At 36.7% G+C, this 15,760-nt stretch overlaps 1 protein-coding gene across 5 annotated transcripts in view; it reads right to left on the bottom strand.

The window, feature by feature from the left end:
• The window catches only part of CSMD3 (CUB and Sushi multiple domains 3), a 496,245-nt gene that overhangs the window by 375,765 nt on the left and 104,720 nt on the right, over nt 1–15,760 (bottom strand). For all 5 annotated transcript variants that reach the window (XM_072330149.1, XM_072330150.1, XM_072330151.1 and 2 more), the window contains exon 4: nt 8,508–8,702. In XM_072330149.1, the coding sequence (XP_072186250.1) occupies nt 8,508–8,702 (195 nt within the window). The remainder of the gene's footprint in view (nt 1–8,507; nt 8,703–15,760) is intronic.

The raw sequence follows: 15,760 nt of genomic DNA, 5'->3' as shown, positions 1-15,760 counted from the left end.
GATACTATAGGATACAATACATAGTATATGTAAAGCACATAGGTTGCTCTGACTGTTTAGCCTCGTATCTATGTCCATGGAAACTAGAACAGATACAAAGAGCACAATAACATTTTCTGAGCAAATTACTGGTTACAAAACACTATTTTTTCAAAATAGTTACTACCATTAGCTATGAGGTTTTTTTGCTGTTGATGAACAAGAGATAGCATGCTGTGCTTGTAAAAATATGCACCAGCAGAGGTGATTGACTATTGCTGTTGCCGCTGCTGAAATGCACCACCCACAACCTCTCTGTGCTCTCATCCACTGATTGGTCTCCATAAGCTTTCATCAAGTATCAATGAATATCAGTTGTTGCAATTTTTTTCCACATGGAGGTATTCAGAGACACTCTGTTTCTTCAAATGTACTTCCAAGTCAGATGACATTTTGTCAGACTGCTCCTCTGTTGCCATTTGTTGCATGGCAATAAAATGTAACAGAATACTGGCTGAAAGATTCAGTTTCTGCTGCCACACTACCAACATCCACCTTTCGTATCTAAGACCAACATAATAAAATAAAAAGTATTACTTTCTGAGCAGCCCTTGTAATATTCTGTGTGTGTACATATAGAGAGTAGATAATGTGTATATATAGCTCAAATTTTTTATTATAGATATTTTAATGAAAATGGAAGCTGTTTGATGAAGAACACTCTTTCTCCTTGAAGAAAAACTGGTAAAAAATATGGAACTTAAAACATAAATGTATCAGTTTTATGCATCAGTTTTAGACCATGCATACTTAACTGGGCATAGTACACTGACAGTGTGATGGAAATATGATGTTGTAATATGATGCAGTATTGATTTCAATGGAATTCCTCTAACTACAATGTTAGACTTCAAGAATTAAAACCCAAAAACACAACTGTGATTTTTCCTTTCTCTTTCCACCCTTTTCCTTCAAAATGATGACAGTGCAGAAGAATGATCTAAAAAATATTGTTCTCTAAATGTATGTGTTCTGCATGGCAACAGGCAAATACACAATACACAGATGATTTAAAGACTTCTATGAGCTTAACTCTACTGATATCTAATCATACTATAAGTCCAAAGTTTTGTTAACTTTGTTTCTTGTATATAAACACAAATTAAAATCAAGATTTTTTTTAATACAGAATTATTGACAATGAAATTATAATACTATACTGATTTTTTTGTTTCTTTGTTTTTTGTTTTGTTGTTGTTGCTGCTGTTGTTGTTTTTCTCACTGCTATTATCATTAAAAAATCAGATAATATCAGATTACGGCATTAAAATATCCTGCTTTTCTCAGTCCAAGTAATTATAGAGAAACATGTGACCAGTCTAGGAATGCCTGGAATCCTCACCATCTAGCAAATTACATTTTTTTGCTTGAGAAAAACTCATTCTTACACATTTACTCATGTAAATGCATACAGCTTCACTCATTTGCCTTGCAAATCACTATTTATTTATTATTTATTATCACTATTTAGACCATTGGAAGAGAACAAGAAAACATTTAACTAAAAGGATACTACAGAAAAGGAGACAGACTCCTTGGTAGGGTCTGTGATGATAGGACAAGGGGAAATTGCTTCAAACTTAGATTTAGGTTGGAGATAAAGAAAAAGTCTTTTAGAGTGAGGGTGGTGAGGCACTGGAACAAGTTGCCTAGTGATGTGCTGGATGCCCCGTCCCTAGAGAATTTCAATGTCAGGCTGGACCAGGCTCTGAGCAACCTAATCTAGCTGTGGCATCCCTGTTAATTGCAGGGGAGTCTTACTTGACCTTTTAAGGTCTCTTCCAGCTCTGAGGATTCTATGATCCTATGATTCTATTATCTATCTTAGGAATTATTTAAGGATGAATGCTTAATTAAGGAGAGTCTCCATGGCAAACAGAAAAAGATAAAGAAGCTCATTACTGGGTAATTAACTTTAGCACCCTCCTGCAGAATTCTGTGTTGGATAATTGCATTAGGAAAAGAAATAGGGCAAATCTATTAGAATGGAATCTGAATGGTTTCTGCAGTAAATGTGAACCTAGATTTTTGTGATATTAAAGAGAGTCAGAGAGAAAATATTGAATGTAATTAGAAAAAAAAAATTACATTGAAAATAAAACAAAAAAAAAAAAAAACAAAAAAACCAAAAACAACAAAACAAAACAAGCAAAAAAAAACAAACAAACAAACAAAAAAAAAAACCTTAACAGTAATTTTGCATATTAAGATTTTAAGCCAATTGATCTTGTGTTAAAACTTAAGAATCAAGTCACATTTATATGCTATGTTTCAGCAATTAGTAACCACCACTACTACAATATGCACCTTACTGTTTTTATTTATTTATTTATTTTTGTTGAGCTTTTATTCCTTAGATTCTTCAGTGCTGTCTAATGTTAGGGAACACTTCAGTCTGAAAAAAAATGAAAAAAAATAATGTATTTCCATAGAAGTTTTTGCAGTAAATCGTGTCACCTATTCCACACACTCTACCAAGTTTGACTTCTTAAAAAAAAAAAAAAGCAATTTTGAAATACAATATAACGTCCTGACTCATTTTCTGAATCCTTTCTGATTTATCACCTCTATTTTACTTACAGATTTTAGTCACAAACATGAAGAATGTTTGATTTTATTATTATTATTATTATTATTATTATTATTATTATTATGCGTTAGTCTTCTGCTTGAACACTATGTTTTATCACAGGAAAACATTAGGAGCGTGTCGTGCCAAATTTGTGCATTTCCTTAGGATAAAAATAAAATCTTTCAAAATTGCTCCTGAAGAAGTTGTAATCAAAATTATATCTATGTAGGTCCCTCTGAAAATAACCCCCCATATTTATTTTCATGGAAAATGTAGCAGATACAGAGAACAAAATAAGATTATTCTCAGCAATTTCTCAGCTACAAAATATTATTTTTCAACATAGTCACAATCTCTTGCTATGCATTTTCACCAGAAATAATCTAGAGGCACCATTCTGTGCTTGTAAAAATATGCATGATTGGAGGTGACGCAGTCACTCTTTCCCCTGCTGAAATGCTCCAGCCACAGACTCATTGTACTCACATCTGTTGTCTGGTCTCCATAAATGTCCATCAAGCATCAAATAATGTCAATAGATGGTTACTTTTTATTATTATTATTATTATTATTATTAATATTTATTATTATTATTATTTTTCTTGTGGAGGTATTCATCTGTACACCTTTGCTTCATACCTTCATATATTCCATGTTAGGCACCAGCTTATCAGACTGCCTCTCTGTTGCAAAGTGTTGCATGGCAGCAAAACTTAATGGCTTATTGATGGAAGGACTCAACCTGCATCGGTGTACCACCAACATCCAGGTCTGACATCACAGACTGGCATATTAAAACAGGAGGCATTACTTCCTGTGCAGCCACTGTAATATTGTGACTGCAATGAAAGATGGACAAGTGAAATCATCAGGTTCAAGTCTCTCATCCTTATGATTTCAGGGTGCAATTTTTAATGTGGATTTCAAAACTGGCAGATCAATAAGTTGAAAAATAGTAAAAGGTGAAATATATTAACCTCCAACTTTCTTAAACATGTAAGCTATGTCCAAAATAACATGTATCAAATCATTTCCCAAAATATAATTTGGATTTACTCCTTGAATGTATATCTTCCTCATTACTAGCATTTTACTAGGATGTAGGAAGGGAGAAATTATCAAAGATTTTACTAAAAAATAGTATTCTTAGCAACAGTGTCGTATCTTCTGCAAGATCATGGAAAAGCATATTAAAGCCAAGAATAGGTAATAATAGAATGTTATTTCCAAATGATACACACTTCTTACATGTAATTATATGTAATGCTACCTGTGTGACTTGGTGTAGGGAGCCTGCTTTGGTAGGGGGGTTGGACTCGATGATCTCTAGAGTTCCCTTCCAACCTCAACAATTCTGTGATTCTGTGATTCTGAATTGCATTATGGCGGTACTTGCCAATCAGCTCTACTCAATGTATTCTTTTAATCAGAATTTTATCAGGGTGCTAATTTCAGTGTCTATGTGTTTGCTGGCTGCTTGACTGAGTCAAATGGTTCATACATATGTAAATGTTTCATTCTGTAATGTTAAACCTGTAAACTCAACAGACTTATTTGTTGTAAGATACTTCCTCAAAACACATTCTCTGTCATATTTGGTAATAGTAGTAATGACTTCTCCATTTTATCAGCTTAGTTCCTCTTGCTAATGAACTGTTAGATCTCACCGAAGGTCTCAGAAAAAAAGATTTACCAGTGTCATGGTTTTGTAATGTTGCTGTCAATATTCCACATCATAATATCATGTGCAGTATGTATCATTAAAACGTTCATACTCCAGTTCCATAGAATAACAACGTCCTGAATACTCAGCTCTCAGAAGAAAACTGCATATCCCAGAGGATATTCTTTCTCTCTCTCAGAGCACAGCTAGCTAGCTCTGACTTTTACAGTGCCTGCCAGCTCTGAGTCTGCTCTCTATTTTCAGAGCACTGCATAGAGGATTCAAAGCCATCATGTTCTTCAGAACTTATTGGCCCCTTCTTAATTTTTTGATATCTTGTTATGGAATATATGGATTATACAACCAAGTAAGGGCAATGATGGATACACCTGCCTGGTATTTCTATGCAATGTGGGATGATGTGAATTTTGACACTTGCATCCCAGATGGAATAGTTGATTTTACAATGCCTAATTTCAAAATTGCTAATTTCACAGCAGCTGATTTTACAAACACCACAATGTTCAATCTGGTTTCCAGGCTGTCTTATCAGATTGCCGTACGGTTTTTGAAAACTGAGCCAGTGTTCATACTTGTGTTCAAACTCGTGTTCATGTTATTAATATCAATATCAATGAATGTACTCCAATACATTCATTCTATGCAGAAGTCCCCTCCAGAACCAGAGAATGCTGACTGGCAATGAATATGAAAAGGTTTAGGAAAAACCTTAGAAGCGTGGGGACCTGCAGTGTCATGGGATTTTACTCTTGAACACCTGAGGGACCCTGAGAAAATGAGTATTTGAGTCAGAGATCCTAGGAGATAAAACTTATTTGGGGTTTGGCTTATTCATACCTTTCTCTGTATAATAGTATTCTGGAGAGAGAGAGTTTCCAATCTGAGATTCAAGCCAAAAAAGAAAATCCCCAAGTCAACTCTGATCAGTCACAGGAGGGACCAGTAACAATATCATTGCCCCTGTGGAAGGCAAGAAATGGAAACGGGTGTCCTCGTGTCTAGAATGAAAAGGAGAAGCAGAGGAGGAGGCATCAGAAGATCCAGGTGCTGGGTCTGGATCGGCACAAAGAAAGGCAAAAGAAAAAACTTAGAGGCATGAAGAAGAGAGTGATGAGGAGGAAATTACTGTTCATCGACCTCTGAAGCTGACTGAAATCCAAGGCTCAAGAAAGGAGTTTACACAGTGTCAAAATTAAGGTGTCCTTGCCTGGTTACTTTCCTGCTGGGACAACAGGGCCAATAGCTTGTCTCTAGATGGTAATAAAGCTCTCCAACTAGGAAGCATTGCCAGAGACCCAGATATCGACAGAGGGATTAGCAGATGTTCGGATGGAGCTGCCACCCTCTGGGGCTGACTGTGAGAGAAAGGTACCCCTTCAAGGATGCTTTGAGGCCTCAAATTATTAAGTGGGATACCATTGAAAAAGGTATCCAGTACCTGAGGGAAATGGCCATGGTGGAAATGTTGTACAACCCTGATCCACACGACCGTGATCCTGAGAGAGTGAGGACCGAGCCTAGCATGTGGCAGAAACTCACAAGTACAGCACCAGAAAGATACACACAGACACTGTTAACAATGTTTGGAAGATACGTGGACCAACAGAGAAGACCCTGAGTTTTTGAACTGGTTATGACACTTCAAAACTACAAACAGCAACTCCCCCCACTGTGCGCCGCAGTTTCTACCATCTCACAAGTAAAAGACCAACTGGATGAAATGCACGAGAAACTGTTTCCATCGACTAATCGTAATGATCCTGTAGTAGTATCAGAAATGACTGATGAAAGTCAATCCCTGTACGGGCCACCAGGTCTAATGAAGGATCTGATCAAACTAGTCCAGTCCTACTCCTCACCTGTATCATCAAAAGTTGCACACACTTTCCAGCTCGACCAAGGAACAACATTAAGACTGCATCGTGTGTTTCCATGTGGCGCTACCTACGTGACTGCAGAGAAGACATGAGGAAGTGGAATGACCAGCCTACTCCTGTACTACGAGCACGGGTGAGAGAACTACAAAACAGACCAACCACCAGTACAGCTGCTCCAGTCATCACAGGTAACCAATAGAGGGGCCCTACCCTCAGTAAGGGGAGGGACAGGGATAATAGAGTTTATTGGACTGTGTGGATTCAATGGCCTGGCACATCAGAACCACAGAAATGTAATGCACTGGTGGATACCGGTGCACAGTGCACTCTAATGCCCTCCAGTCACGAAGGGACAGAATCAATCCATATTTCTGGAGTGACTGGGGGCTCTCAAGAATTGACTGTGTTGGAGGCCGAAATAAGCCTCACTGGTAAAGACTGGCAAAAACATCCTATTGTGACTGGCCCAGGGGCTCTGTGTATACTTAGTATTGATTACCTCAGAAGGGGGCATTTCAAGGATCCTAAGGGGTATCGATGGGCCTTTGGAATAGCTGCTGTAGATATGGACAACATTAAGCAGCTGTCTGTTTTGCCTGGCCTGTCAGAGGACCTGTCTGTTGTGGGGCTGCTACAAGTAAAAGAGCAGCAGATACCGATTGCTACAAAGACAGTGCACAGACGGCAGTACTGCACCAACAGGGACTCCTTGCTCCCCATTCATGATTCGATTCGCCAGCTGGAGAATCAGGGAGTGATCAGCAAAACTCACTCACCTTTTAACAGCCCCATATGGCCAATGCTTTATCTTTATACTGACTCATGGATGATGGCAAATACCTTATGGGGGTGGTTACAGCAGTGGGAACAAAATAACTGGCAGTGGAGGGGTAAACCTATTTGGGCTGTTGAACTGTGGAAAGACATTGCTGCCCGAACAAAAGATATGGTTGTAAAGGTGTGTCATGTGGATGCACACGTGCCCAAGGGTCGGGCTACCGAAGAACAACAAAACAACCATCAGGTAGATCAAGCTGCCAGAATTAGGGTGGCTCAAATAGAATTGGACTGGCAGAATAAGGGTGAATTATTTCTAGCTCAATGGGCCCATGAGACCTCAGGCCATCAAGGAAGAGACGTGACACATAAGTGAGCCAGAGACCAAGGGGTGGACTTAACTATGGACACTGTTGTGCAGGTTATTCATGACTGTGAAACATGTGCCATAATTAAACAAGCCAAGAGGACAAAACCTCTCTGGGAGGAAGGGCAATGGCAAAAGTACAAATATTGGGAGGCATGGCAGGTTGATTATATCACCTTGCCACAGTCTTTCAGTGGTAAGTGTTATGTGCTTACCATGGTGGAGGCAACCACTGGGTGGCTTGAAACATACGCAGTACCCCATGCTACTGCTCAATACACCATATTGGGTCTTGAGAAACAAGTCCTGTGGCAACATGGCACCCCAGAAAGAATTGAATCTGATAATGGGACACATTTCAAAAACTCCCTTATAAATACTTGGGCCCAAGATCATGGCATTGAGTGGATTTATCATATCCCCTACCATGCACCAGCTTCTGGTAAAACTGAACTATACAATGGGTTGTTGAAAACTACGTTGAAAGAAATGGGCGGTGGAACATTTAAGCACTGGGAAAAGCATCTGGCAGAAGCCACTTGGTTGGTCAATACTAGAGGATCTGTCAGTTGTGATGGTCCTAGCCAATCTAGCCCCCTACACACTATAGAGGGAAATAAAGTCCCTGTTGTACATGTAAAGAACATGTTGGGAAAAGCTGTTTGGGTCCTTCCAGCCTCTGAAAAGGGCAAACCTCTCCATGGAACTTTTTGTCCAGGGACCTGGGTGCACTTGGTGGGTGGTGCGGAAGGATGGGGATGTTCAATGTGTACCACAAGGGAATTTGATGTTGGGGGAGTGCAGTCAGTAATTCTATGCATATATGTATATATATTTGCATGTGTAGTGCATTTTAGTTTTTATAGTTATATTGTATTTAATTGTACAATTGTACCCTTTTGTAATTCTGAAATTTAATTACATTTAATTACATATATCTACTGAAAAACAAACCAACAAACAAATGCCATAATTTAACGAGGATAACTGTTGAAGATTTAGCATAGATATATACAAATAAAGCTGCAAGAGATAAAAGAAAACAAAACAAAACAAAAACAAACAAAAATTATATATTTTTTTTCATCAATCACAATCTAGAAGTTAATAGTCAACACAGATATTTCAAGTAATTCAGACCAATAAACAGAATGTATATATATGAGAAGATTATTGTAGAATATCTCTTACCTCTGCAAATAGGAACAGGGAAGTCCCATGATGCTGTATTCACAGAGTTAGCTATGCAAGTAAGCTGAGGGTGGCCATCCAAAATATATCCAGTTACACAGCTGTATCGGATTTTGTCGCCAACATCAAATCTTGTACCATATAAGATACCCTTTGGTGGGACACCTGGATTGCCACAGGAGCTACTCTGTAATTCTAGAGAATAAATATTTATTATCACTTACAGTACTTTAATGAGTCAATACTCCATTGTGCTGAAAAATACAGAAAATGTAAATTAGGGTAACTGCTCAGACTAGGTGTTTTATTTATTTTATTTATTTATTTTTATTTATTTAAACTCTAAGCTGAAAAAAAAAAAAAAAGCCTGTCTTATTATTGAGCATCTACTTATGTGTCAAAAATTAAAAATAAAAAATAAAAAGGTAAAAAAATGAAAATATATAGAAAATATATAGAAAATGCTCTTCCTTTATGAACCAGTATATTTGCAGCAGTAATATCAATGAAGGACTCTACCATTCACTAAAGGTAATACATCTAATTATACTGCATGCTTTCATACATATTTTTTAAATAAATGGCATAATTTTTATTTTATCTTCCTTTTGAAAATATTTTCATGAAATAAAAAGGCAGAGGAACATGATTTACATGAAGTAAATTTTCTGAGAGTATAAGAATGTCTTTTAAAAGTGTGTTCTGAGGGAACTTTAAAGGTAGATTTTGATATTGAATCTGATTCAGTCACTAAGGAAAAAATGAAGTAATCATTTCATTTTTCATCTCTTTGTGTTTATATTTATAGCATTAAAGACATATGTTATTTTCATAGGAACATATCAGTTTCAGCAGTAAATAAATTAAAACAGTGTTAATGTCATAATTCCATGAGCATGAGAACAAGAGCAAAACAAACAGCAAGAAATTGTCCAGGATGCATGGAGTAAAGTAATAACTGCAGTACTGTGGCAACACTGATATTGTGAATGTGACAAACGGAATACAAGAAACGGTCCAGTGTTTACAGTATGTTCCTGTCACATCCAATGCACCATTCTGAATATCTGTTTAAATCAGATGAAGGAATAGAACAGCATTAGAGAGCTGAAAGTGTACATAAGAAGACAATGGCAATCCGTAATTCTACCATATAAGCACATATTCTAAAACCACGTGGAATTAATTCAAAAATGAAGCTTCAAGTAAACTTCAGAAAATGTGGATTAAATCTGACATCTCTCCATCAAACATACTTCTAAAGTGTTACCTTAATAGAATGACAAAGCAGATAAATACTGAATACTTAGCTAGTAGAGCTGTTCAGTTTTGACAGTACTAGCCTACCTTATTTCCCAGTTATAAATGAATTTGTTCAGGCACAGCAAAAGGAACAAGAAAAATTCCTGCAAGTATGTTCATAAGAAAAGGAAGACTAGGGAAAATGTGGGCCCCCTCCTGAAGGAAACAGGAGGTTTTGTTACCCAGGATAGTGAAAAGACCAAGATACTGAATACTAATAGACCTCAGGAACTCCATGTCCCAAAAACCAGACTGAAGGGCTGGAGCAAAAAAGATGTGTTCTTGGTGGAAGAAGATTAGTTTGGGGAATACTTGAGCAAACTTAACCTTTGTAAGTCTCTCCACTCTGTTGGGAAATGATACCCATGAGTGCTGAGGAAACTAGAAAATTTGATTGTGAGACTACACTCTGTAACTTTTGCTCAATCATGGCAATAGGGACAAGTGCCCAAACACTGAAAGAAAGTAAATATCAGTTGCATATTCAGGAAAAGCAAAAAAAAAAAAAAGACCCAGGGAACTACAGGCCAGTCAATCCCTGGGAAGATGACAGAACAGCTAATACTGGAACCCATTTCCAGGTACATGAAGGAGAGGAAAATTGTCAGGAGTTGTCCACATGGATTCGCTGAGGGGAAGTCACAATATCACAAATACCAACCAGAAAAACTTCCATAATGAAATAACCTGCCTGCTGGAGGAGTGGGGTGCAGTGAATATTATCTACTTAGGCTTTCATAGGGCTTTTGACACTTCCTCTCATAGAGAAACTGTTGAAAGATGAATGAACAGGCAGAAAAATGAACCAAAAACTGACTCAATGGGTGGATTCAGGGGCAGCAGTCAATGGTGAAAAATCTAACTGGAGGCCAGTAATGAGTGAATTATGCCAAGATTCAGTATAGGGTCCAGCCCTGTTTTACATCTTCATTAATGATCTGAACAATGAGGTAGAGTGCACTCTCAGTAAATCTGCAGACTACAAAACACTTGAGGGAATGTCTGTTTCCACAGAGGGCTGTGTATTCTAGGACCTGCACAGGCTGGAGAGGTAAGCTGATCTCATGAAGTTCAACAAGGAGAAACACAGAGTCCTGTGCCAAGGGAGGAACAATCCCAGGCACCAGTACATGATGGGGATTACCCAGCTGGAAAGTATCTTTGAAGGAAAGGACTTAGGAGTCCTTGTAGATACCAAGTTGAACATGAGCCAGGAATGTGTGTCCTTGCAGTGTAATTACTGGTAAAAGAATGCTAATGGCATTGTGCTCTTGTCTATATTAGGCAGCAGGTATATCACCAGCAGGTTATAAGAGGTTATCCTTCTCTGCTAAGTATTGATATGGCTGCACCTGGAGTACTTTGACCAGTTCTGGAAACACCAGGACACGAGAGACATTTGATATACTGGAGAGAGTCTAATAGTGATCAAGGGGCTGCAGTACCTCTTTAATGAGAGGATGAGAGCTGAGGCTACTCAACCTGGAGAATAGAAGGCTTTGGGGTACATCATATCAATGTGTGTAAATACCTGAAGGGAGAATGCAAAGAAGAGTAAGCTAGACTTTTCAGTGGTGCTTGGTACAAATGCAATATGCAGTAGGCAAGAACTGGAGCACAAGATATTCCATCTAAATATCAACATTCTTTACCATGCAGGTGCCAAAGAACAGGTATAGTTTCCCTAAAGAAGCTGTGGAGTCTCCATCCTTTGAGGTCTGCAAAAAGTTGCTGGACATGGTTCTGGGCAAGTACTTGGGCATGAGGTTGGACCAGATGACCTCCAGGGGACCCTATCAACACTCTGCAATGCTGTGATTCTCTTTACTAATATCTACTTGTGTTTGATATTCAAAATCTTTACCTGCAGGAAATCCCTGTGTAGCTCCTGAAAACACCAGTTAGACTTCAGTTGAGGAAGACCATTAGACACTACATGAAGTTTTGGAATAGGAGCAGAGATGGTAATAAGAGCATGTCACAGGCTGGCTCCATCTACACTATTATGAAAATATGCAACCTAGCCATCATAGTGCCAAGACTAATGTACTGTGTCTGCACATATAGTAGTTATTCGGCTTTCCAAGTGGATGAAGCCCACACAGATGCACCCTGCCTGCCGTGCAATAGCTATGTAGATAAAATCATCATGGGAAGAGGCTCCTGTAATTACAGAACAAAGATTATTTCAGAAGTGAGTATAACCTACAATCAAAGACTAGCCAAAATTCTAAACCACATCAATATTTCTTTGTCTTCTATAGCTATACAAAAGAACATAATATAATTTCTGAACAGTTATGGCAAGAAACATAGAATTATTTATTTTTATATACTTGTTCCCTCTGATTAGTGAAACTGACTTTTGAATTGTTGTAAAGAATAATCTAAAAAAGTTATGACTTAAATAATGGTAAACTAGAGACTGCCTAACCTTTAAAAGAAAGTATACACCACCTCCTCCATCTTTCTGTTGACAAAGATAATCTGATCAGTATGAAGTTCGATGATATATGTGTGAAAGGCTAACCAACCATATCATATCTCTCATTTATTAGCAAAGGTTTTCTACCACAGGCCTTCTTGATAAACTGAGTTCATATTGAAGGAAGAAACCTAGCATCTTAAAAAACAAAAAATAAACAACAACAACAAAACAAAACAACAAAAACCCATGAGATTTTCCTGTTGAAATGTATAACTGAAGATTTTAGAGCTGAATTTAAATTATAGGATGTAGATATGGGATGTAACATAGACATATTATTAGATAGTGTCATAAAAGAGTACACAGAATATTGGGAGTTAAAGGGACCTTATTAGAAGAGATTTGGGCACTATGTGACACTTGAAAACTTCAGAGCTTTGGTATGACCTGTGAGAGTGAAAAGATATTTCCCTCAATATAGGTCAATGATAACAAGAAATTTCATGATAGATAGATAGATAGATAGATAGATAGATAGATAGATAGATAGATAGATAATATATGCTCCCTGTACATATCTGTTGGAATAAGTATTTTTTATATGTTTATTCTTATATATTTATATGTAATTATTATTACAGACATTTTGGGTCAAAAGGTTGTTGCATTAACTACCTGCTTTTATTTTTCATCTATTACCTCCTACAACAACTTAAATACAAAGACTGCTTCAAAAGTAATGTCTTTCATCTTCTTATCCACAACATCAGTATGGCAGTATAGGCTGAACCAGCCCATCAATATTGTTACATTTTGTTGCCATGTGACAGATAGTATACAAAGAGCAGTCTGACAAAATTATTTTTGACATGGAAGAGCATATGAAGCAGCAGCATATAGCTAAACTCCTCCATACAGAAAAGATTGCACCAATTGATATTCACAACCAAATGGAAGAGAAGTCAAGTTCTGGATGGACATGCAGATTTTTAGAAGCACCTCATGGTAGCTCTTGTTCATCACTGAGGAGAATGTACAGCTAATAATAAAAATTCTAAAAGCTAATAGTGGTGCCTACTCTGAAATTGCTTCTGCTTTAAAAATAAATATTTTCATTTAAACATCTGTATATCCTTAACAGCTGGAATACACACACATTGTGTGAGGAGACTATAACAGATAAACTTCAACATATGTTTTCCCTATTGAATGCAAACTAAGTGGACATTTTCTTTGCAACAAGATATCATTGGTATAAAGAAAATTAATAAAGGATCCAATTTGTGTAACAAATCCATTCACTCATGTTCATATTGGCTTTTCTTCATATTCTTTTTGGTTATCTACTTTCTACAGTGAAAATCATGTTATCTTCAAGTCATTTTAAATAATCTGAGTCAACAGTTTTGAGACAGAGTAAAGGACGGTGGCACAATTACTGGCACAACTGAAATGCTTACAAAGCATGTTTTTTTGTAAAAGACTTTTGGTAGCTTGAATTCTCAATGCTTAAATAATGACTGATTAAGATCTTCAGTGCTGATCATACAGTAAGATGACATACATTACACACCTGCCTTTGAAATAAGAAGGTGTTTTAGGATTTATTTATGTAATGGTATGTAACTGAAATTAACAAAGGAAAGGTTTTAGTCAATTCCAAATTTTATATTATGCATTATTTTCATAATTTTCAAGAAAATGAAAGATAGAATTATGAAGGAAAAAAATACTTTCAAGCTACACCAAGCACAAATAAGTGATAGTCAGGTAAAAAATACAGTTCTCAAGAAAACCCTGCAAACAGTGCCTCTCATTCCACTCTTTCTCTTTTCACTAGTTATCATATAGAGTTTGATAATGGATAAATGGATAAATAGATAAAAATTTCTGCAAACTAGATCCTCTTTTACTCCAGAATCACTACCTCACAGTCAGAACAAGCATAGTACTTACACAGTGCCATGGCTACTCTGGAACAGATATGCCTTCTTATGTCAACTGTTTTCATTTTTTCAGATATACCTCTCTTTTTTTCTTTTCTTTTTTTTTTTTTTCTTTCTTTTTTTTTTTTTTTCTCTAGATTTGTCTTTATCTAAAATGGTTTCACTAAAGACCAGCTTTCAAAAATTACTGATAAGTATTAATATTTAAAATGAAACATTATAAAGGCACTGTGGAAGACTAATGCTTTTTATTTCTAAGCAGGCTGGCAGAACAAATAATTCATATTGCAGTTATCCAGGACATATAATTTAATATAGGAATTGTTAGGAAAGGGTCAAGAAATTTCTAAATGTTCCTTGGAGTTAGTTTTCTTGTTTTTTTTTTAATATAAAAATATTCTCATCATTGAATTAAAACTCAGTGCTATCTCTGCTGAAAAACAGACAAAAAAAAAACAAAAAACAAAACAAAACAAAACAACAACAACAACAACAAAAAAAAAAACCAACTAAGTAAATTATGTCAAACTTCCAGCAGCAGTCTGGAAGTCTATAGAGTGATGCTGAAATTATTAACATAGCTAGCTATGCATTCTGCTGACACAATGTTTCCACAGGAAATAGATAAAATTGAATGGGAGTCATGAGACTTCTCTCTTCGTTCCCTGTCTGTCTTGCCTACAGCATTAAAGTAACGACTTCAGATTTGGAAATTCACTCATTCTATTTGATTTATTAACTTCAATTCCAATTATACTGTATTATCTCACATTGCCTCTGTTTTCCTCATCTAGGCCCATCTCCCTGCCTTTGCCCTTCTCCCACCCCAGTCTTTTCCTTGAGTGTAGGGCTGTGGGCCCCTTCTCTCCCTTGCCATGGAACTAGGCCAACCCAGGCTGAACTGTGACAAGACATGACTTTGAGAAATCTGATCTAGGTTCTCATTAATTACAAGGGAGTTTGACTAGATGCCTAGAAGTTTCCTTCTAACTCAAATGATTCTATGATCTCAGGGAGTTATTCAGTTACTATTAGTGATGATTTGCATTAAATGAAAATGATTTAGTAGCATTCCACTGATTTGTAAGCATACACCAGTTCTTTTACATTTAAAGGATGTTTTGCAAAACATGACAGACAAAGCAAATCTTTCTAATGACCTAGAAATATGTTAAATTGTGAATTAGAGAGCACTTACAAAAATGAAGCTACTATATGTATGGCGTACTTATGAACAGGTGATTTTTTCTGATGCCACCAAGTTGAATGAAAACATTGTCTTCTGTAAATCATCATGCAAGTGCTCTTCCTTTTTTTCTGCTGTTATTTTATATTTATACTTATATTTATATTTGGAACAGCCTTGGGGGATAAATCCATTGAAGATGTGAGATTCAAAAGATTGCCAAGTGCTGTGCAATCTAAATTTTAGACATCCATCTCCCATGATAGAATCTAAAAATATGCATTCTATGTCTTAGCTCCACTTACACAATGGAAAACTAAGTTCAGTTTTGGATGTTGAACATGAAAATAAACAGAAATAGCTTATGGGTAAAAATTAAGCTTAAATTATG

This window comes from Excalfactoria chinensis, chromosome 2 (genome assembly GCF_039878825.1).
Source record: "Excalfactoria chinensis isolate bCotChi1 chromosome 2, bCotChi1.hap2, whole genome shotgun sequence".
Classification (NCBI taxonomy): Eukaryota; Metazoa; Chordata; class Aves; order Galliformes; family Phasianidae; genus Excalfactoria; species Excalfactoria chinensis.
Note: the sequence above shows the minus strand (reverse complement) of the source record. Positions and strands in the feature narration are given on the sequence as shown.